The sequence below is a fragment of the Gymnodraco acuticeps genome, unplaced genomic scaffold, assembly GCF_902827175.1.
Source record: "Gymnodraco acuticeps unplaced genomic scaffold, fGymAcu1.1, whole genome shotgun sequence".
Classification (NCBI taxonomy): domain Eukaryota; kingdom Metazoa; phylum Chordata; class Actinopteri; order Perciformes; family Bathydraconidae; genus Gymnodraco; species Gymnodraco acuticeps.
In genome coordinates this window covers 674,071-697,946 of record NW_022989819.1, presented here as the reverse complement: position 1 = coordinate 697,946, position 23,876 = coordinate 674,071, and the positions used below count along the sequence as shown (strand labels likewise).

Here is a 23,876-nt window from a genome sequence, read left to right as displayed (position 1 = left end):
AGCGTAACACTGCAGATAAATGTCACATACCCAACAAAATAATGCTGGAATGCATTATCCACTTATTGTTGTTTATGGCCCCCTGTTGGATAACAAAGATATGGGTTATTTTTATTGGATTGATTATATATATTTAATACTTAATATATATAAAATATATATATTTAAATATTTACTGATATGTCAACATGATCAACATTTCAACAGGATGGTGGTTTTTTATTTTTCTATTATGATCCCTTGATATTACTTTTTTCCATCTCAGATTTGTTCATAGAACACCCTAGAGTTATCTAACTTTTAAAACATTTCCAGGAATACTGTGTTTAATGTTCAAAATCATTTGTAAACTGATTGGACAACCAAATAACATGGTTTGTGAACAAATCAAAATGCCCCTTTCTGTACTTTGCATCACACTGAATTTGTTTTTGTTTACTTTATAGTTTCTGTCATGCTTTTGTTTTGCCATGGCCAAGCTCAATGGGATTTTCCTGGTTACATAAAGGTAGTAGATATAAATATATAAGTGAAATAAAAATGGGTCCTGCTCTGGTGTTTTAAAGGGTTTTTGTTTTCAAATCAGAAGTCAGAAACGTTAACCTGCATATGCATATAAAGTGATTAAATTGAAGTTACTAATTGGTCATATAGGAGTTTAGGCTATCTGTATTCAAAACCATCCACTTGCATCGGCTTTACTTTATGTTTTCATTTGTGTTATTTATAAATGTTCTCTCCAGGCTGAAGGCCCAGTACAGAAAAACAACAATCATTATTAAATCACATTAAACGAGGGAATACATGTGAATTTGCACGAAATATAAGCAACACTTAACACAAGTCCACCGCAGGTTTTTCATCTCTCAGTGAGAATTTGAGGGGTGGGGCCTGTAATGCCCGTTGGCAGCTAGGGTTTGGTTTGGATGCAAATATCACGGCTTTGCAACTAACTACTTGTCTGAGTTGGATGCAGTTCGACGCTCCTAAATGGATTTTAAAAGCGCAACTCGCAGGAGCTTCATTGCAAATACGCAGCCTGACTTAAGAAGACGAAACAAAAACTCTCAGTGACTAAATTCATCGGAATATATGTGTATATCTATGCATTTTTCATGCGTATAATCTTTTACTGGACGAATTTTAAATTAATTTCACATTGCAATGAAGTAACCTCAAATTGTGACGGATGTGAAAGAAATGAAATCATATGTCTTTCTAAAGGATGCCAGAGAAAAGTTGCATGGGGGTATCCTGTAGGAGGAGTTCTTTGTGACCAAACAAGTAACGGATTTTCCCTTATAAAAAAGGAAATTGAGTCCGGACTGCTCAATGAACAGCATTACCCGGAGCCCAGGCTGTACAGGTGGGTGGATTCTTAATTCATATTTTACTTTTTTGATAAACCAGGGCTTTGACTAAAAAAATGTTGTATTAATACAACATGTAATTTGGGGTTCATTTTCTTTGTAATGAATCTATAATTTAGTTGGTTACGTTATTACCAGAACCAATAAAACACGATCTAATTTTAACATGTTCATTTACCATTATTATCATAATTGTTGTATAACTTTCACAATTATATGTATGCCAGTGACGACCATAATTCTATATTTGTCATTGACATTTTCCATGTTTGTGATTTACACCTGAGAGTATTATCATGAGTGCTGCAGATTTTTCCTTTAAAAAAAAAAAGAGACTTATCTTTACCTATCTTAAAGTAACCTTGTCATCCTCTGGAGCTACTTTAATGTCATCCTCCAAAGCTATAAGAGATATATAGAAACAGGACAGTAAGTTGAGACAGAGATGCTGGACTTGGGACAGGTGGGAATCTGCACTTGATGTTCCCTTTTCTCTGAGAAGCAGAGCAATGGTACAGTATGCAGCATGGTGTGTGAGCCTCCAGGCAAAGCTGAACTGTGCTTAACTGAGCTGTATAGAATCAAGCCTCTGACTGCTGGAGCTCTGCAGGGCTTTAGTCCTATGGTGTGGTTGGAGGAAACAGGCTCTCCTCTGCTCTGAGTGTCTTTCAACTGCTACTCATTTGACCTCTCACGGCCTGAACTGTTTAAGCTGCAGAGCTGAGGAAGTGATTACCAACATGGTTGAGGCTTCTGTGGGTGCAGCAAGGTGTTTCTCCACACTCTGCAGAGGTGGAGAGGCTAATCACCTACAAATGGAGATTAAAAGGTGTTGAGAGCATGGGAACCTACATAAGGATAAAGCCCCAGTTAACACCTCATTCCCAGTCTCATCATCTCTTGATGTTCTTCCTCTTCCTGTTCATTGTCGGTTGATTTGGCTAGCACTGCTAGAGTTTATAGCTTGGATATACAAATCATGGCTTTTATTAATATTGAGAATGTTTTATAACATGAATGGTGAAATCACCCACAGGTCCTGAAGCGTTGTTTGCTGCAAACACGGGCAGCCACATTTGTGGTGAAAAATGTCCTTATTTAAAAAAACTTAATTGACCACTTACTCTACTTAGGGAGTAGCAGATGCCATTTAAAAATAATTCCATTTTAAAACAAGAGCGTTTTGAGGTTAGTGTGGGTACAGGGAAATGTTGGCTCCACCGGTCAGTCATTCCTGAGAGGAACAACACATTATGACGGACAATAACATCTCTGAAGTTCGTGCAGTACTTTTATTTACTTCTATTGTTGTACATTGCAAAGGCCATTATAAATGTCCTTCTAACCTTCATTGCTTTTTTAAGATCAAAGCTTTGTTGCCTATGTTATATGTGTTTATGATCTTTATTCAGCTCTTAAATATGTGTCCGATAGCCAGTAGCTAGTCACAAGTAGAAAGTTCATCGACAGGTTGCATTTGTAACTCTGAGCTCAGAGTTGTGGCACCTTCTCGAGTTCAATAAATTCCCAGTGTGGGAGCTCCCTTTCAGTGTTTGAATAATTGATAGATCAAACTTTGGACTTCCAAAGGAGGCAATTTAATCTCCTGACTATTTGATGAGAGGGGCTTAGTTTCATTGGGCTCAGCTGAATGTGGCTGATGGTGAGGAAAGCACACAGTTTAATGGATGAGGGAGCAGAGACAGGGAACTTTCAAAACACACAGGTACCACCAAAGCACCACAGTTGCCCGATGAGATGACACGTTGAAGACTGATTAGAAACAGGCCTTGCAATGAAGATGGGCTAAGAGTACAACAATCTGTTTTCTCAGTTGTATTTAACAGCCTGGTCCTGTCTCTTATCTCCATGGTTTGTGCGAGCAGATATGGATGGGCTGAGGTGTGCTTCTGGCGGGTTGCACAGAGCCGTGGGAGTGCTGCGTTATGAAAGAGTCTCTGGCACATGTCTTGAGTTACTCAGTGCTGGAAAGGTTATGTTCTGAGTGATCCAGAGACTTAGCATGTCCCATTCTCCACTCCCTCAAGGAACAGGTGCTGAAGAAACTGGCTGCGCCACTCTTTTGGCACATTCCCGTAAATATGACTTCAGCCGAGAGGTGTCAGTGACATTTGTGAGTCATTAAGTATTAAGAAGTAAATAAACCTAATGGCGGGGAAGAGGGACTGAAGTGTTTCCCAAATAGGAAAGGATACACTTACCCATGTCCTTTGTTAGCTGGAAAGCAATGCGAAACTGCAATGATTGGAAAATAAACCTTTTTCTCGATATATGACTCTAGGTTCAAGACATTCTGTATCATTATTAGGCTTTAACAGATGCCCCCATTTACAAGCGGCTCTACTAAACTTTATTTAGCTCATAAAAGAAGTTATGTCGTAATAATGTTTAACAATAATGAGGTATTGTTTTACTTAGGGGTTCTATTTTCCTCCATTTGAAAGTTCAGCTTCCCAAAAAACAGGATGTCTCATCATTACCACACACACTGGTGCTGTTCATTATTCCATTAATTTATGAACAACACAAAATAGAGACATGATCAACATTTTTTAAATTTAAGATTGGGGTCTACCATACATCCTATTCTGAATGCTCACAATTTTTGGTCAGTCCATTCAAAAAGAAAATAGTGAAATATGAAATGAATTTGTGCTTTTTGATTTACACTTTAACAAATAATGTAATGTTGCCTGCTGGAATGTTTAGACGCACCAAATGGCATTGTCCTTAGTGTGATTCAGAGCCACAACCAACTCAACAGCCAAATATGGTCCTATTTTTCTTTATTGAGCTGCGAGGGAGGACCTCCCATTGCTTGGATCCTAACATGTTCTGTGTGTCCTCTTCACACAAGAGCTGTAAATACAGGCAGCGTATGACACTATCTAAAAAGATCTCATTACCAAATATGACAAAGGCCGTTAATCTTAGTGTGGGTTGCATTTCCCAGAGAGAGTTGACTGTATAAGAATAAACATGCTCAATTCATCATCCAATTCCAAATACAGCTTGAAATGCCAGGAACCCAAAGTGAAAGCAGTTACAAAATAAATATCTTCTCATAGCATTGGGTTAGAAAACAATGTCCCTGGTTTGAGAATGGAAATGTGTTGAAAGCATATTGGAAACACATATTGATGGAATAGTTCCACGTTTGGAAATAGGATTATTGGTTTTCTTGCTGACAGTTGGTGAAAATATTGATATGAAGCTAGAGCCAGCAGCTGCTTAGTACAAAGACTGGAAAAAAAGGGGAAAACAGCTAGCCGCTGTCCAAAGGTAGACATATACAAGGTAGAAATAATACAAAAGATAAATCTGAACAAAAAGGCAAAGCGCAAAAACGACAAGAGGCGATTTTAGTTTCTTGGTTTGTTTCTTGGTCAGGTTTATCAACGTTTGGAGTCTTGCCCCGACTCTATGTGGATGTCGGACAACTAGAAAAAAAGACTTTGTTGCAAGTTTTCATAGTGGCCAAACGGTGCAATTACAACTTCATGGTTCATCTCAAAATGCCGCTGGGCCAAAAACAACATTTGTCATTGTCTTACATTTCGAAAGATACTTTGATATGATAAATCTACTACACAGTATGAACACATTGATTAAAATCATTGTATCCCTTTATTCACGGGAAAACCAAGGGAGGGTTTAAGGAAACACTAGAGCGCTTATCTAGAAGCCAAAATGTGGAATATCCGGGTTATTTGATCACTTTGCTATCTAACGGTTTTTGCTTCAAGCACCACTGAGTTACTTTTATAGGAATGGACAGGGCCCCAACTCCAACGCTGTATCAGGATCTCTTCATAGATCCAGGGTTTAGCTATAGGCATAGTTTGACATAAAACCCCAAGTAAAACTGCATCTTGTTGCTTTGACAGTTTTTTCATTTTGGAATGAGCCAAGCTAGCTGTGTTTCCTTGTTTCCAGTCCTTATGCTAAGATCAGCTAATGGGTCAACCCAGTCTCATGGCATTTCGTGTTCACCAACACGATTTTTAATCTATTGATTCATGTTCACCAACACGATTTCCCCCTTTTTTTCATGTTGCACAGCACGATTTTAAAAGCAATGTATTTCTACTGGTAATGACGTTCATGGAAGCACGGCATTCGTTTGTGTCGGCTGCCCTTAAAGGCAATGTGAGCGTCCATTCTCATTGGATAACGGAGAATTGTACACCCGGAAGTAAATATTCCTCTTACTGTCGATTGATTTTACAGTGATATCTGCACTACTCATCGACTAAAAAACACCAGATTATCCTTGTTAATTACACAACATTGATTGGTTTAAATTGTGTGCAATGCTTTTGTATTTTTCCCCTTCGATTCGGAGAAACAAATATTTTTTCGGTGTAAAGGATAGCAGAAGACACTACACTACCCAGAATCCCCAGCTATCATTTGGACTACACCATGTGCTCTGTTTGACAAACCCCGTTTTTTGTACATGATCTTTAGTTTGCTAGTTATTACGAAGATTACTTCAGGAAATTGCGTCCATAGAACGTTTTCATTGTTACCAAGGTGGTTGCTAGGGACGCTGCTATCGATATTATTTCTGTTATGTTGTGTAACTGTTTAATGGTGTTATCTTTATTGCTACCCCCTTCCCCGTCAATGTATAGTGTTGGTCCACAGCGCAAACATATTAGTTTAACAAAATCCGCATCTAAAGATAGCCTACGTTATTTTCCCCTGTGCAATTCCAGTCTCACATCTCACAGCACATCGTCATTAACAAATACCGGAAACAGACCGAAAACATTAAAAAAAAAAAAAAAAAAACTTTATTCCGAGTGTGCTTGCTTTTCTCTTTGAAAGTCATCACATAACGGCATTGTAATACACGGTTCGGCTGCATTAAATATTACATATCTGCCGTAGTACTGTATTCATAGAGCCCTGATGAGAAGACTTCTAGACAAACATGAGGAACTGAAAACGTGACGTGGATCATAAATAGATCAGCCATTAAACAACATCTTACATTTCTTTTCACACAATACGTCTCCTTGCAGTATCAACACTAATTCGGCTGACTTTTATATTTGATCCAATTGGTAGATAGGCTGTATTTACACCATAAAGGTGCACAGCTGATATAAAGGGACACCTAGTGGTTAAAGCATGTTATTGAATTTCATTATTTTTATTATTAGATATTAATAGGATCCCTATAAAGTATATTCATTACTCGTTATTCTCTACTAATAGTTAATTAAAGACTGTATATAATGACTATTTTGATCATCCCTTTCAAGATTTCAAGATTTTCTAAGGTTTATTGACATATCATATAGGCCCACACAACTATGGTGTAGTTATGCATTGAATGAAAAACTTGGGTCGCAGGTTCCTCAATAGTGCATTACAAGACATCTATCAATATGTGTGCATACCTCCAGCAATGTTAACTATGTTGAAGCACTTATTTTAACTGATATTATACATCATGTATTATACTCTTATAAGATGTATGTAGATATTTCATCTCCGGCCTTGAACAATCTTGAACAATCTTCAACAATATTGAACAATCAATAAATAAAGAACACAGAATTGTTAAATATAAAACACAGAATTTGTGTGATTATACTAAATGATTTACAAATAAACACCACTGCATATTTACAACTGTTACACATGCTGATGTAACGCAAATGTTCCAACTTGGGATCAATAAAGTATATCTTATCTTAAGCTGATCGATGGCTACTGCCATATTTGCAAAATTTGCCTCTGAACCTTGACAAGTGCATGTTTCAGGCTTATCAATTAATGTAATGTGATGTAATGTTATCTATTAACAACAGGAGGGGTCAAAAACATAAGACCAGCTGTTAAATAAAGCTCTTCTGACCTTAGCTGGCATGTGTGTATATATATATATTAATGCTGCCCATTATGGGCACAAGCAATTTTCACCCATTTATTAATTATATGTTTTAAATGTGAGTGTTTCCTATCCCCTAAACCTCCAGGGATGTACACAGTTTAATACTGGCAACTTCTTATTATGGGAAATACGAAAACGTCTTTTAAAACTACAACTCCCAGTAGAGACGTGCCATAGATAGAGAACATGTTGCGAAACAGAATAGCCAGCATGTGTAGTTCTGGGGACGGGTGGGGGAGGGGGGGACGCGGTGGACCCGTTCAAATCCAGTTTTGGACAGTCTGCCGTGATTCCGTCCCATTTCAAGTGCTGTTCGAGGCTCGGCAACCCTCGGAGCACACTCTCCAATCACAGAGCTTGAGGACTATCACAGGGTTTGTCAAACAGAGCACATGGTGTAGTCCAAACGATAGCTGGGGATTCTGGGTAGTGTAGTGTCTTCTGCTATCCTTTACTCCGAAAAAATATTTGTTTCTCCGAATCGAAGGGGAAAAATACAAAAGCATTGCACACAATTTAAACCAATCAATGTTGTGTAATTAACAAGGATAATCTGGTGTTTTTTAGTCGATGAGTAGTGCAGATATCACTGTAAAATCAATCGACAGTAAGGGGAATACTTACTTCCGGGTGTACAATTCTCCGTTATCCAATGAGAATGGACGCTCACATTGCCTTTAAGGGCAGCCGACACAAACGAATGCCGTGCTTCCATGAGCGTCATTACCAGTAGAAATACATTGCTTTTAAAATCGTGCTGTGCAACACGAAAAAAAGGGGGAAATCGTGTTGGTGAACACGAATCAATAGATTAAAAATCGTGTTGGTGAACACGAAATGCCATGAGACTGGGTTGAATGGGTAGCTATGCTATATCTCTCAGAGGTATCTTATCTAACTCTCATCAAGAAACAACATTTGCTTTTTACCCAAAAGGGGAAACTATTAATTTAAAACACTGACCTGTAACAACCCTTCTCCTAATCTCTCTGTCTTTTCTGCCTCCTTATCTCAGCAGGTCGTGGTACAAGCAGTTGTGTTTTCACCCAAAGTCAAGAACCTGCATCCATCTTTTTTCAATCTGCGAGCTCATATTCTATTTCCTCCTTAGATCATCTTTAATAAGACACATGCTTGTGAGCTCAGGCACTTATTGACAGAAAGCCTCCTCACACAGCGGGTTCTCTGCTTCCTTGCCAGCCCTCCCAGAGCTTCATGGGTTGAACCACCAGAGGTTCGTCAATCTCTCTCTCTCCTCCTCTTCATCCTCCGCACAACCCCTCATCCCCCCCTCAGTCCTACAACCCCGCGCTGTCTGCTCCCTTTGCCTGTACTACCACCAACGTGATGGCTTGTTGGGCCCCGGGCTTGTTTGGACTTGCGACCGCAACATCATCATCCTCCTCGACTACACAGACTTGCAGACACAGCAGCTACTAGAGTGAAAGATAAAGCGAGGCAGAGGGGAGGAAAAGGAGAGACAAACAGAAAGAGAGGACTACCAGAGGAGAGAGGGGGGGGATAATCTTTCCCAGCAGCAGAGGGATCCACCTGTCCCACAGAGGAAGGGGGCCCCCCCACCTGATCCATCTGGTCGCAGGGGGGGACCCTGCGTAGCCGCTAAGGCAGCAGAGACTATGCAGCTGGGACTGGTGGCGCTGGCAATGATCTTCCTCAGCTCCATGGGTCATAGCGAAGCTCTCAAGCTCTCCAAGGCGAGACGGCAGAGACGGGGTGAGTTTGCTCTTTCTCAGCAAAGTAAAGATAACGTTATGTTTATTTTCTCATCAGTCCTATTTGTTTTTCCTAGACGGGTTATGTTCGGTTCAGTGTTTCCCCTGTGTGGCTCGTTTTTCTTCCTCTTTTCAAGATTATGCCTCCCAGTTTGTGTAAAACTTGTATTGGTATTAGGACTGTTTATAGAGAGGGTTATGATGGATTCACTCTCAAAGCTATCACTCTTTTTGTGCCTGGCTCTGTGGGCACATAATGGAATGAGTACCTGACAGGTCTAAGCCCTCAATTGGACCGAGCTGCCGGTGTTGTTGGAAGCATTTTTCTGACCTCATGCAACCACAAAGATGGTGCTTTGCCCGACTTGCAATATATCTCTTGCCTTAGTCTTAGTGCTGATGTTAGTGTAGGCTTTGAAATAATTCTTCCTTGACACACAAGGAGCCCTCAGCCAATGTCAAGCTCACCCTAACTTCTGTGAACCAGCTTTCATATAATACCATGACTGGCTCCAGTTACAGATGTGGTTTTAATTAGATCACACATACTGGGAAGGAATAACAGTTATTTTTGTCACATACATTGAATATATTTTACAGTATAACACTCACGTGGCCTACATGGTATACAGCCTGAAATGCAGTTTGTCATGTGCCATTGTAATGAGGACAGAAGGATTTGGGTCACTCGCCATATACATGAGCGCCCTGTGCAGCGTCTCACTCAGCCGAGGCTTTTCCCCTCCAGATATGGAAGTTGTCTGCAATTTACACATTTGATGTATAGCTTTGACATCTTTAATGTCATCAGATTCTTTTCCCCGAATGGTTACAGGTTCATATAGAGATCAAACTGAAACCATCATAGAGGAGGGTGGCTTCAGACAGCACAAACTCTCTCTTATATAATCTACCATGTACAACAAACACCACAATCTCTATACACTCCCTGTGGTTAAACGATTACTCCCCAGGGCCATTATTCTTTTTTTAAATGTGTGATAGTGAGCAACAAGACCTGGCTGTAATTGGCTGTATTTGAGGTTACTGTGACTTAAACGTGGTGTAATCTGTTCATGGGAGAACCTTTTTACATTCAGAGACAACACCACTGTCTTCAGAGTTGATTTACAGTCTCATACTGTGGCAGCTCTAAATATACATACCCTCACATAGCAATCCATCTGCCTTCCTGCCTCCCAGAGATAAGTCAGATGGTTTCCTACAAAAAGGATTTGCACTTTGACACACTTTTCCAAGCAGTTATTCCAAAAAATGGGAGCGTGTATCGATTGCGGCTTTTTTGAAAATGAAAGAATTTAAAAATGGTTGACTTTTGGATTACAATGTTGTAAAGAAAATGCTTCGGAAGTGCATTTTCAGACTTAAAGCAGGGGGCATACTGTTTGGTATCGCTGTAGAAAAACACTCTGACTGACTGTAGTAGAGACATGGTGTGATGTTAGTTGCCTGATTTGACTGGCTCTTGGTAAGCTATCAGCCCCAATTACCCTGATTTCTCCAAATTAAAATCTGTTTAGGATCCCAGATCAAGCAGTTTGAGGTAAACAGTGAGTAACTGTTCAAACAAAGATGTTTGGCCTGTCCCTAGGTTAGATCAAGCTGCGAGCATTAACCCAAGCTTGTCGGAGACATAAAACACAACATGGCTGGATCTGGGGAGAGGCCAGAACCATTACAATGTTATTCTCATTAGCATAATGTGGGAATATTGCCCTTATAATTTCACTTTGAAAAATGAACATCTTCCTGGAAACTGTTAATTCTTTTTATGAGGTAGTACTCCATGCTTTTGTTTTGCCTACTTCAACTGACTGTTACTTACTCTTTGTTTATGTTTGCTTGTTTTCCCACAGTTAGCACTGAGGGGCCACCATCTTGCCCCAAAGGCTGTGAACGATGCTCTGAGTATAACGGCTGCATCAAATGTAAACCCAAGCTCTTCATCTTCCTGGAGCGCAATGACATCCGACAGATAGGCGTTTGCCTCGCCTCCTGCCCCATGGGATACTTCGGCATGAGGAACCCAGAAGGCAACAACAGATGCACTCGTAAGTTTGCTTTGTGTTATACACTCCTGACCAACAACAGACAAAACCATCAGCCTCAATCCACATAACTGTAGCCACACATCTGGAAATGTCTAAATACAGCCCAGCTGTGGTCAAATCACCCCTGCAAAAATGGCCAGAAATCTGTTTATCTTTGGCTCATCATCTCCTGTTTGTGTTCAATATGGGGGTATTGGGGGAGTACAGGAATACCCTGCTAATTTATTGGTATCTAGCTTTGTTTTTCACTTTACTAAAACATTTTGAGTTTGAGTTGAAGGCATACAAGTTGAAAGAAGCAATCCTACCATTTGAAGGTTATTTCATGCTGTCTCCCTTTGTTGTGCAACTTTGAATAAAGCCCCCAAATAGCCACTAAATCCAGAAAGTCGGTAGCATTTTTTATTGATCTGGTGTTCATTAGGGTTTGCCACATTTGGAAAGTGGGTGAGAGTCAGCACTTACAGTCACAGTTAACAGTCACAGCACTTACCAAACTTACTTAGATGGTTCTTGTGGCACAGATCCCGTACTTTTAGCAGTGCCAGCTCCTCAGTCTGTTGTGTTTATTACCCTTGCGTGTAGACGGAAAACAGAATAAGGTTGAAATTCCGAACAAAAACATCTCCAACGCATTGTTTGTCTATTTTTGAGAGTATGTTTTTAGTTTGGCCTTGTGTGCAAAGTTCATTCCAGGACTCAATCCATGTTTGTTATTCTTTCATTTTTCCCCATATTTTGTTTTGAGACACCCTTACTTAATGTATTATAAAGGCTATATATTCTCTGAAATAACTAAGGGTGCATTTTAGGCTAAAACCTAATTTCTTGCCCTTGCACAACTCGATAAACTCAAATGATCAAAGTTTATTGATTTTCATGGCTTTAAAGGTGGGGTAGGTAAGTTTGAGAAACCGGCTCGAGATACACTTTTTGTTATATTCCATGGAATGCTCTTAACATCCCGATAGCAATGAATATCTTAAGTGCTTTGACAAAAAATCCATAAAAAATGTCATCTGTGGAAGATGACATTTGTCGTACTGTAAAAACCACGACCAATCATCTGAGCCGGCCCGGCTAAAGTAACTGGATGGCCTACCTGCCTGTCAGCCTTCCATCTGTGCACAAACTTATCTCGTGCCCTCATTGGTCATGTGCGCGTTCGTGTGTGTTGGAGGAGGGGCTCTGTAAGAAAATGGCAGATTTTCTCCGGCTGTGTATTTTCAAATTCTAGCGCACTCGAGCTGGTTTCTCCAAAATTACCAACCCCACCTTTAGGTTAGTGTAAGTGTTTGGCGGGAAACTACAATCAGCATGTCTTCTGATACAATAAGAAACATGTGCAGGCTATTCCTCTTTTCTTGTGTACCCATTCCAGCATCACATCGATCATATTTTATGTCAGGTTAACACAACCTCAACAAATACAAGTGTTAAGTCTGCCTCTGGGGTGAATTTATTTTCATATATTCATATTTTAAAATGAAAGATTATAGAAACAGAAGGTGTCATTTTGTACACCAGTTTTCCCACTATAATTATGGAACTGTGTATTACAGACCTTGTGCTTAGGCAAGGCAAGCCACGTTTATTTATATAGCACCTTTCAACACAAGGAAATTCAAAGTGCTTCGAGGAAGACAACCTAATATGTATATTATGCAACAGCATGCTAAATTGATACAGCAATGTGTCTTATTTTCTTTGTGAGTTTAGTTTCATTAATGCAATTGACAATATTTAAAAAATGCCTTTAACCAAATATTGGATAATTTGCAATAAAATTAAACTGTGTGTTTCAGCATTATTTCCCTGAAAATAAAATATTATGTTGAGGCCCTCAGTGGCAACCTGGGGTTTTATCCAATTATCTGACAGCTTACATGTCATCACAGAAAGTCTATTTGCAACATTTGTCTTACATCATAGGGCCACACACGTCAGTACTGTCAAATGTAGATGTATAGTGCTTAACAATAGTAATTGGTAGCAGGAGGCAAGAACCCAGTGAGTGTTAGATCATGTCTGACCGTGCATAGGACCTTCTGCAGAGTAAACTGTTTTAAGATTAGTACACATGAATACAGTTTGTCTAGAAGACATTATCCATATAGAATGGAATTGACAGATCATTAATTCTCTTCACTTTAATGAATGAGAATTAGGATTTGTGCGTGTAATTATCTCAACTGCGAGAAGACTGGAGAGTTAGAGATTATAATGAGTCTGAGGTACAGAAACTCTTGAGAAACTCAGTGAAACGATACAATCCTGGCTGTACTTACACCGACTTTCTGAAACAACAACGCCTGTTGTGCATGTGTTTTTAAGAGTGTTACCCCCCTTAAATACTGTTAATTAATCAGTAATACATCTAAAATGAACTTCCTCTTGCTCTGTTTGTGGAAAACCATCTGCTTCTCTTTCTGCCATAATGCAATAAATATTCTACTAAAACAATAGACATGTTGGTGATTCCACAGAAATAATCAAAAACTATAAAATAAAATTGACTCACCATTTTCAGACACAATGTGATTTTAACTGATTTGATCCTCCTTTTTTGTCTTTCAGAATGTAAAATAGACAATTGTGAAGCGTGTTTCAACCGCCATTTTTGCACAAAATGTAAGGAGGGCTTGTATTCACACAGCGGCCGATGTTCTGTAAGCTGCCCTGCAGGCTTAAGACCGGTCAATGAGACCATGGAGTGTGTGGGTGAGTGACCTTTGACCTTTAAACACCACTAAATCTGTAAAATATACTTCCAACATTGCCTAGATAGTGTTACATTTGCTGCTGTTTTACAACTTGATTCCTCTTCCCGTGTTTATGAATACACTGCATCACGGTTAAAACATTTTCTTTTCTTTTCATGAACCAGAAAGCCTTTTTGAGTGTCTCTCACCTAAGGAAACGGTTCATAGGTGTGAGCCACATGTTCACTCAATCTTTATTATCACTTCATCTGAGCAGCTAATAATGTTCAAATCACTTGGCCTGGAAAAGTGGAAGTGAACTAGAAAACAAGATCTCTTTATTTTTCCTTTCTGCTCTTTTTCTTTTTTGTTGTTGTTGTTGAAACGATTCTGTCCAAAGGATTATTAACACTACCAGCTGTTGGTGTTGTTCTAACTTAAACCTGCTGGTCCACCGAGACTAAAAATGTTACCATACAAACTTTCCTTTGTTAAGAGCGCATTATTGGTACATTTTCAGGTTCACAGCAACCCTCTCATTCGTCCCACCGATTGCTTTCAGATTTGGACATTACTTAAAGTCATTATTCTGAAAGCTGCAGAGCTGTTAAATCCAGACATGTCTGGGAAATAAATGTGAGATGTTAGAGCTGTGTAACAACCACTAACTTCTTTGGTCTAACTTTTCTTAAGCAGGTCAGCGTCCTGTAGAATGCGAACTTGGTGAGTGGAGCCCATGGAGTTCCTGTATGAAGAAGAACAAAACATGTGGATTTAAGAAAGGCTCGCAGTCTCGGGTTCGTTTGCCCCTTCTGCAGACCCACAGCCCGGACACCTCCCCGCCTTCTGTACCCTCGCAGACCTGTGCTCCACAGACGGAGAAAATGAAGTGCATGGTGACCAAGACGCCCTGTGTGAGAGGTAAATACACATTTAGTGCAGAAACCAGATATATTGGGGATCGAAAGATATTTTGTAAGGACTTCTCCTTAAAGGTCACCTATTATGCTAAATCCACTTTTTCATGTCTTTTATACATAAAGATGTGTCCCCTCTGTGTAAAGAGATTCTGAAAGTTTCAGGAAAAAAGATTCTCTCACTTTTTGTCCTGATCTAAATATAAATATAAAAACCTGTCTGGAAATGAGCTGATCAGATTTTGGCCACTTTATGATGTCATAACGATTTTTGTTGTTCTGTAACCATTAGCCAATCAGCAACCAAGGTACCCCCCCTCCCCCACCTTCTCACCTGGATCTCCTCCTAGAGCAGGGGTTCCCAAACTTTGCCATGCCAAGGACCCCCATAGCATTATCCTCTGGCGGGGACCCCCCTGTTGCAATTTTTCTTTTTAAATGATGTGTACAAGTGCCTCCCGATGGAACATGCAGTGCGTTGCCACTACATTTGGGGCCTTCTGCCTGATCGAAGCTGTCACTCCGCTTTTTTTGCCTGTCATAATCCCACTGCCCCATCTGAACACACACCCACACAACGAGACCAGTCAAGTCCGTTTGAGATGATGTACTGATTAAAAAACAAAAAATATGAAAAGATTGGCATCAAAGGACACATAGATTGATAGATATGCAGTTATTAATAACATCTAAAAAAAAATTAAATAATTAAACGAATCCCGTTTCCCTCAAACTTTGAGTGACCCCCCTGGTGCCCCCTGGCGGCCCCCCGGGGGGTCGGGGCCCCCACTTTGAAAAACACTGTCCTAGAGCACCATTGTGTTCTTTTTAACCAAATATCTCTCAGAGGGGCGTGGGGAGGGGCTCCTTATTTTCATCTAAAGTAACAGACAGAGAATCAGCACTTTTGAAACAGGGCTGAAACAGAGGGGATTATGGGTAATGCTGCAATGATCTGTTTGGTGTTTGGAGCCAAACACTTCAGAGACATGTTTGTTTATATCTGAGACCTATAATATATTGATGAAAAACAGTATAATAGGGGAGCTTTAAAGAATATACTAGTTAAAATAAACTAGTGAGTAGTCATTTTACCATTAATAAAGTCCATGTGCAACATGAAACGCCTCCACCACTTAGTGATGACTGATTTAACCATTACTCAACATCCAAAGGCTGCATTCCCGCCAGCGTGTCTGTGACCTGCAACATGTTGATTGGGTTTGGTTTGGCTGAGCTCAGAGAAGGATACCAAATCTCTTGCCTTCTCAGCATGTAAACAATAAACACCATATACGAGCCAAGCAGATGAAGGGCGGGCATTACGCTCTACGAAGCTGGAAAAGGATCAGAGCTAAAAAGAGCCATTTGTTCTGAAGACCATCGAAGCGTGAGGTTTACACGGCCATGACATGTTTGCCTGGGCGCTTATCATCCACACAGCAACTTGCTCTCCGTCAGGTTAATAGTCATGATTTACTTTCACAACAGCTTATTATTAGTCGTTCTTGGACTCAATCACAGCTAATAAATGACAGATCGATGAAAAATGCAACAACAATTACACTCCATTTTATTTGCTTTTAAGCAATGTGTCCTTAGTGATGAAAACATATTTACCTGAAGTTGTGTTGGGATGAGAAACTTAAAAAAATAGAAGGGAGTTGTTGTTTGTTTTGTCTCTTAACCCTCCTGTTGTCTTCAGGTCAAATCTGACCGATTTACTACTTTCATCAATCATAACTTTTTTGTTTTACATTCGATTGCATTAAGGCTTTATGATATCCTTCACAGTAGACATTTGAACATATCAAATGGCTGATCACCACTTTCATTGCATTTTGGATGATTTAGTCAACTTTGTAACACCCATGGTGTTCCCGGTCAAAAATGACCGCCATAAAGAAAAGGAATTAGTAACCATCCGGATCAGATAAAACACACACACAAACACACATGCTCTAGATGTCTTCCCTCCCCCCTTATGTGCCCATCCCCCCATGTGAATCACACCTGGCACTCACAAACACACACAGAACAATTTGATACATTTCCCGCTCTTATGTGCCCATCCCCCCACATGGATCACACCTGGCACACGCAATACATGTTCAGTGTCTATTCTTTGTATATTTACTGCAGTTTTTCATGTATACCAGTAGTCTGATACAATATGTACAGTTTAAAAGGGTGTTAAATGAAATGTGGTGATGATGAATGGTTTTTGTGTTAATGTAATAGCAGTTAAAACAGGACCGGTCAAATTTGACCGCGAACACCAAAGTAAGGGGGGGAAAACGACGGAGGGTTAAACAGGAAAGGTTTTTTTGCAAATGAAGAGTCATTAGAACATGTATGTGTCTCTAAAAGTAACCTTATACTAATCTGTTTGTCAGAATGTGCCAATTTTAACCAAAGTTGGAAACGTTTACAAGAACTGAGAGAAAGGTTAATGAGCAGTATTAAAGCCTTTATGGGATAGTGGCATGGCATGCTTACAGAATTTCAGGCAGGGGCGGACTGGGGGGAAAAAGTGGCCCGGGGATTAATTGACAGACAGGCCCACTTAATGCGCAGCATGTATCGGCCGGCCGGCGGCGAAAGTATGTTACTTAACAAAAAACCCTATGCATTTAATGTTATTTTGGACAATTATTCATATAGTAATCACAGTACCTGAGCCCTTGAGTTGCCTAGAGCAAAATAGTTACGGCATATATTTAGTGATTTTAATGTTAACAGATCATTGATGCAATAACATTTTGACCCAATTTGCCTGACTTGACACATGGAATAAAACATGGGCTTAGGAAGCATCCTCAATGTGGGTGAGACAATTTAACAGGGGGTGTGGGCAGGTGGTGGACCTCACCTCCTCTAGGGGGGTCCGGGGGCAAGCTCCCCCGAGAAGATTTTTTTTTAAATGTTGAAGTTAAATGCATCAATCTGGTCCATTTTGAGAGCAAAATTAGGGACTAAATCTATGGCAGTCAGTAGGGGCTTAGACTGTGAGCCGTAGGTTCGCCGGTTCAAGTCCCCGACCAGACCTATTTGGAGTGTGGACTTCTACTTGGAGAGGTCCCAGTTCACCTCCTGCCCTGCCGTGGTGCCCTTGAGCAAGGCACCGGACATGCAGCTTGGGATGTGAGGACATGGCTTAGAAAGGGCGTGTCGCCTTCTGTCCTGCCAGTGTTGGCAGGACATGAATTAAAATGTTGAACTCGGACTTCCTTTTAAGGACATTTCGGCCAGGGATTTAGAGCTATATTTGTTTAACCACCGGATTGGCAAAACAGGAGAGTGTGTGCACCAGTCTGCCTTGGTGCACACACTCCATGAATTATGAATTAAAATGTTGAACTTGGACTTCATTTTAAGGACATTTCGGCCAGGGATTTAGAGCTATATTTGTTTAACCACCGGATTGGCAAAACAGGAGAGTGTGTGCACCAGTCTGCCTTGATCTATGTATTCATGTCTGTGACACTCACAGTATCTGCTGCCCGCAGCTGTTTTATAGAAGGAAAACCTCCTTCACTTCATGAAATCTTTTTTTTTTTTGGCCCTCCGGCCCACACACAGCACCGTGTACCGTGTACCGGGAGTTTTCCCCACTGGGGAAACTCCCGGTATTCCCAATGGCCAGTCCGCCCCTGACCACATTGTGTAGCAATATTTGCACAGTTTTGGCATTTGTACTGATGTTGCAACATGTAACAGAGGATATGCCTGGATATTATGTGAGTAAACATGTTGGAGGCTTGCTTTTTCAAGAACCTACTCTTCTGTTGAACAGTTCCTATAGGGTTAAGAGTCTAAAGAGCACGATCTGACATTTTCCCATATAGATCTGTGGTAGTGTCCAAAGGGAAGGAGGCTGGTGTGGCTGGTAATTGCTCAGTGAGGAGAAAGATCTTCGTTGGCTGTGACAGCACGATTTGAGAAACGAGAAGCACATTTTCTCTGTCTGACGCCTGCAAAAATATTAGGTCAACTACTTAACTCAACTATAAACGTCCCTATAAAACTGCTAAGTAGAATGCCAAGATTCTAAGTTTGGCACGAGCAAGGTGCCAAATGATGAGTCAGAAATGTCTGGATAAGCTTTGTGTCTTGTGAAAACTGTGCCTATTGTTGGGGCAAAGAGGATTTTTAGTTCTGTTTTTCCATCATTCAAAAAAGAAACATATTGCAAGAAATGCACAGGAATTCATTGTCTTCTGGTAATTGATGGGTCGATGGCACCATGACTCAGGTGAACCAGTTCATGTGGGTAAACTCACTCTATGATGAAACAAGAGCGCAGCTGTGGATTCATCTGTGGGAGTTGGCTGGCAGGCTGGATATTTAAAACACAGGGGGCAGACGTTGTATAACATTAGTGATTTAGTGGTCTGCAGAACTCACGCTTTGTGTTGATTTGGCTGCACATTTTTTCCCCTTTTCCTGAAGCTCCTCAAAAGGGTCTCACACGAAAACAGAATTTTCTGGATGTGTTATTGCATTTGTCAGGAAAAATTGTTTAGCTTGGATGGAGAGGAAGTACAATCAGGGCTGTCATAAACTGATGGAGTTCCCCACTCTTGGCTCCATTAGTGATTTGTTAGAGGAGCAATTAAGTCCTTACACAGTAATAAGCACATCAGCTCAGATGCTGCAGTGTGTGTGAGGACTCTTTGGTTCACTCATGCTTCACTCTCTCATTGTGCGTCATTGATATAAATAAGTACTTGTCGGTTGTTTATCAGTTCATGACAGCACATAACTGATTATCATGCCGGACATAACATCTTCCTGAATTATTTGAGCCAGCTAGCCAAATTATGTCACGTTTTGTTTTCACCCTTTTTCTCATTAATGGGGCTCGATAATGATGAGTTAATCCTACTGTGTGGGACTGAGCCTTGTTTTCAGTTGAGTAAAGTAATTGTGACTCTGCATGGGCCTGCGGTGGGTAAATGTTTTCGTGTTAAGTCTGTCCACATTCAGCTACACTAAATCTACTCCATCACGGTGTAATGATTTTCACTGGAAAATGAAATTTGAGAAGCATTGTACCTTTGGACTTTTTGTTTTTCTTCTTTGTGCCTTACCCAGAGAATCATAACTGTTTGTACAGCAAGTTAAAAAATTCTGGTAGGGAAATAAACACAGACCAACAGTTATAACTGCACAGCAGTAGACAAACATGGTGGCGCCATAAGCCTTGCTGTTGTCAACTGCGTCGTGAATACTGTCCAGCTCTTGGCACGTGTTCACTCATTTTCCAGGATATGCAGAGACAACGCACAAGTTCATAACAAACAACCTTCAGCCTAACTACACTCCCTCAGATATACAAAACCGAATACTTTTGAGTGCTGTCTAAACAAAAGCCATCTGACACCAGACAAGATGCCCATTTCCACTTTGTGGCATCTCTCACATCCTGATGGACCTTTATTGGCCCTTGACAGTGTTTAGCTAATTATACCAGAAGTGATTTTAAGGTGATTTATGTGAGAGAAAATGGTGTCACTTGACTGCCTACAGCAGAGTAAAGCTCTTTATTCCCCTGAATGGGCTACATGTGGACATTAACCACACCGCGTTGGTTGTTTATATTTAGAGAGCAATTACACCCTTAAATATGTGACGGAGTACATCAGAATGAGAGAGGAGATGGGAGGAGACTCGCAAAAGTGCTTTACATTTTAATTCCCTCCAATATCCAATATGTGTGACTCCTCTGGTTGTAATATTGATCAAGTTAAAATATAGAATTATTGAGTACCATGGTCTGGGAGCTTTCTGCGTTCTCATCTTACAGCTTTACCATTTCACAGATTGCTTTCAGTCCATGAAAGTAACAAACATTTGTTTGGACTTTGCTCAGCCCTCTAACCTCTAAGCAAAACTTGAGGCTTTAAAACATTCGTTTCTGTGACTAGGTCCACTTTTTATACGGTCTATGGGCTGCAGTTTGGGCAGATGGGTATGTCATTAGGCTTTCAGGTAGTTAGTCTGAAACAAAGTATGGTAAAATCTAAAATAGAGACCTAAAAATGGAGGCTTCAGGGAAAGGGGTATGAGATCACCAAAGGTATTATAATTAATCCTGCGGGGAACAGGGATGTCTGTATACAATTTCCAGGCATTCCATCCAATAGTTGCCAAGGTATTTCACTTATTTAAACATTTGGAAATGATATTGGTGTACAGGAAAAGTCTGGGATCAACATACTGATTAGGATTCAACTTCTGTGGCCATCAATGTCAGTGCAATAGTGAATGGCAATAGATCTAACGTCTGCGAGATATTTCGGTCCAGATCAATTGATGTGGCTAAAAACGACTTCCAAATGTTATATTATTTTCTCCTGTTAGGTTTGATAATTATTTGCTGATTTCCTAAGGGACTTTGGTTTCTGCTGTACTTATCCTGTCAGTGTGGCTAAACATAGCTTTATGTTTCCATTTATGAATAATTCTGCACTGGATGTTTGTGGTTTACACTTGTTGGCCTGTATTGAAAACCACACAGCCACAACATCAAGTCCTAATCCAACACATGCCTTATCATCCACTTTCTCATCCCTCAGGAATGTGTGTTTTTAATTTTGTTTAGGCAAGCTGAGGCCCTTTTAGCATACAAAAACATCCGATGATGACAGATATCTGACAGGAGTTTATTTGAGAAGTCATATAAACTGTTAATCATATGTTCTATGCATTCTCCTTTCAGAGAGGAAAAATAAGGGAGACAGACAAGACGATACAAACAGGAGGGAGAATGGACGAGGACGAGAAGGAAAAGACGGCAGCAGAGGAGGAGGAGGTGGAGGAGGAGGAGGAGGAGGTGGAGGGAAGCGGAGAAAAGGCCAGAGCAGGACCACAACTGCTCCAAGCATCACAACCAGCTCCGTCAGCTAAACTCCATCGACTACTGGAGGGGGCTGAGAGAAAAACAGAGACAATATTTTTTCCAGCAGCACCCGCCATAGACAAAGTTCAAAGTGATGAATTAACGCTGCTATGCATTATAGAAGATGCACAGAGAACTGGAGGATTGCTGCAACACTAAAGGCTTCTGAGCTTTGTGAATAGATGAACATATCTGGAAGATACTGGTGTCTAAGTGGCGTTCAGAAAGACTTGTTGAGTTTCTTTCCACTGTGAGGGTTCACTGCTGGACTGCAAAGCCGTGTTGAGGATTGCGGTTTGTGTCGGCAACCAAACCGATGTCACTCCACAGATTCCTGTGTTTCAAATGCAGCATTCAAGCTGGAAGTCTAATAATGAATGACAGTTCTCTTCCCTCTCGTCTGGTCTATGATGTATTTTGTTCCAGTCCTGTTTTAATCACAATCTGTTCTTCATTTGTTTTCATCTTTTTGAGAGGGTGGCAGATGGATTTTCTCAAAAAGCCGCTGTTCATGATGTAAAGACAATGAATAATATTAAGTCTTTGTACCTTTATTTCCTATTGTGATATGAAACAAAAAAGAAAGGCACTGGATATCATTTGTGGTTGTTGAGGGCAGACGCTAGACAGTATATTATTTTGAGTAAGGAATATATTACAAAGCAAGCCTAAGATGAAGGAGGATTACTGGCTTATATCCTTCTTTGGTGTCTTGACTCAACCTTTTTTCCATTTGATAGCTTAGCTGTTTGTTCAGAATTAAATGTTGGTGTTTGTATCTGAAATGAACCCTGCACAGAAAACAAGGAATGCAAACATGAGTATTTGCATGTGTACATGGTTGCATGTAAATGTGTGCGTGTATGTCTGTGCGTGTGTTTGTCTCTACCTAAAGTCTGTCTGTTTGTGTACTTTGTATGCATTTCTGCACGGTCATCAAGTTGTTTGTCAATGGAACTTAGTCGTTTGTACATGTGTGTTTACGTTTGCACATGTGTGTTAATATTGGTCTCATAGTTTGAAGGAATAGGTTCTGGAAATCAAAAGGAAGGAAATGTAAATGCACAGTGATATATCGAATATGCAGTAACTACAAGCCACTGATCATCATATAAGCCATCAAATCATCAGCTGCTCAGTAGTCATTTCTGTTTGCAACAGGGTCTGACGATTTTGCACAACTATAATGTTTCCTACTGCTCAAGTTTCAATACAATCAAAGTATTTTACACATTTATACTCATAAAGCTTCAAAACATTTCAGATACAGAAAAAAGGGCGTCTTTCTCTGACATTGTTTTCCAAGAGTCTGTTTGCTTTACACAAAATATTAGTTTCAGGAGAAGTTACACGTTACATTATTCATTCATACTATGGATTGTGATACTGAATATGTCCAATTGTGTTTATCATCAAACATAAGAAGTATTAGTCATTATGTATAGCTTATTCTGTGAAAGCCTCAATAAAGTTCAGATGAAGCTGATGAAACTCCAGTCATACACTGATGCTGATTTGTTTGTCTGATTTACGTTTTGAATGACCAACCGTTTATTCATCCAATATGCTTTTATTGTTTCTACAGTCTTTAAATGTGCCCTACACACATTGGTATGTATTCATTAATGACAGATTTCATGTTTGTGTTGTCGGTAATTTTCTTTTACAATTTGGGATATATTTTTACATTTCAGCCAATATTTTTTTATTGTAACATTGCATAAATTAAGAGCAAAGATCTGGAAGGACTACAAGTCTAATGGTGTAAGAAACATAAGGACACAATCAACAGTTTTATACCCTAGGTGCATTCAAATAAAACTGTTAATGTTCACACTACTTTCTCGTGCAATGAGGAATTATTTTCAAAGTTTGAGCTGCACCCTGCTGCGGTTTTATTTCCAAATAAATACATTTATAATCTGGGTAAATTATTTAGAGCCTGTCCGACCACCCCTGTTTTGCCCAGTCAGATTAGCAATTTCACTGTTAACAATTTTTCCGAATAATTTAATAAATCGAGTATTGGCCCAAACTATAAAGTTAAAATCCAAATGGCATTGAAGAGGAATTATTCTTTATAAAACTATAACAGTAAGCAAGTATTCATATCAAAGATTTGCACACAAACAATTAAGGTAAGTCAGTTTCAATCATTTAGGACTATTTCGACAAATTAGTGGACCTATTTTTGACACTAGCTCTGCCATCATATTGTTCATGGGGAAAGTTTGAAATTCTAAGTATCC

The 23,876-nt window shown here is 39.9% G+C and overlaps 1 protein-coding gene across 2 annotated transcripts; it reads left to right on the top strand.

Moving 5' to 3' along the window:
- The first annotated feature begins 956 nt into the window (after positions 1 to 956).
- On the top strand, positions 957 to 23,118 carry rspo1 (R-spondin 1). Of its 2 annotated transcripts, none has more exons than XM_034232789.1 (6): positions 957 to 1,366; positions 8,315 to 9,033; positions 10,910 to 11,104; positions 13,682 to 13,825; positions 14,503 to 14,727; positions 21,448 to 23,118. In XM_034232789.1, the coding sequence occupies exons 2-6, from the start codon at positions 8,937 to 8,939 to the stop codon at positions 21,633 to 21,635; spliced, it is 849 nt and encodes a 282-aa protein (XP_034088680.1). In that variant the 5' UTR covers positions 957 to 1,366; positions 8,315 to 8,936; the 3' UTR covers positions 21,636 to 23,118. The 2 variants fall into 2 exon arrangements, with proteins under 2 accessions (XP_034088680.1, XP_034088673.1); XM_034232782.1 differs by having other exon boundaries at positions 14,500 to 14,727.
- Positions 23,119 to 23,876: the final 758 nt, after the last annotated feature.

Bases quoted from the DNA above. Each gene is read 5' to 3' on its own strand.
- rspo1 (XM_034232782.1), top strand. From the start codon at position 8,937: ATGCAGCTGGGACTGGTGGCGCTGGCAATGATCTTCCTCAGCTCCATG. The intron at 9,034-10,909 runs GTGAGTTTGCTC...GTTTTCCCACAG, and splicing joins GGCGAGACGGCAGAGACGGG to TTAGCACTGAGGGGCCACCA. The intron at 14,728-21,447 runs GTAAATACACAT...TTCTCCTTTCAG, and splicing joins CAAGACGCCCTGTGTGAGAG to AGAGGAAAAATAAGGGAGAC.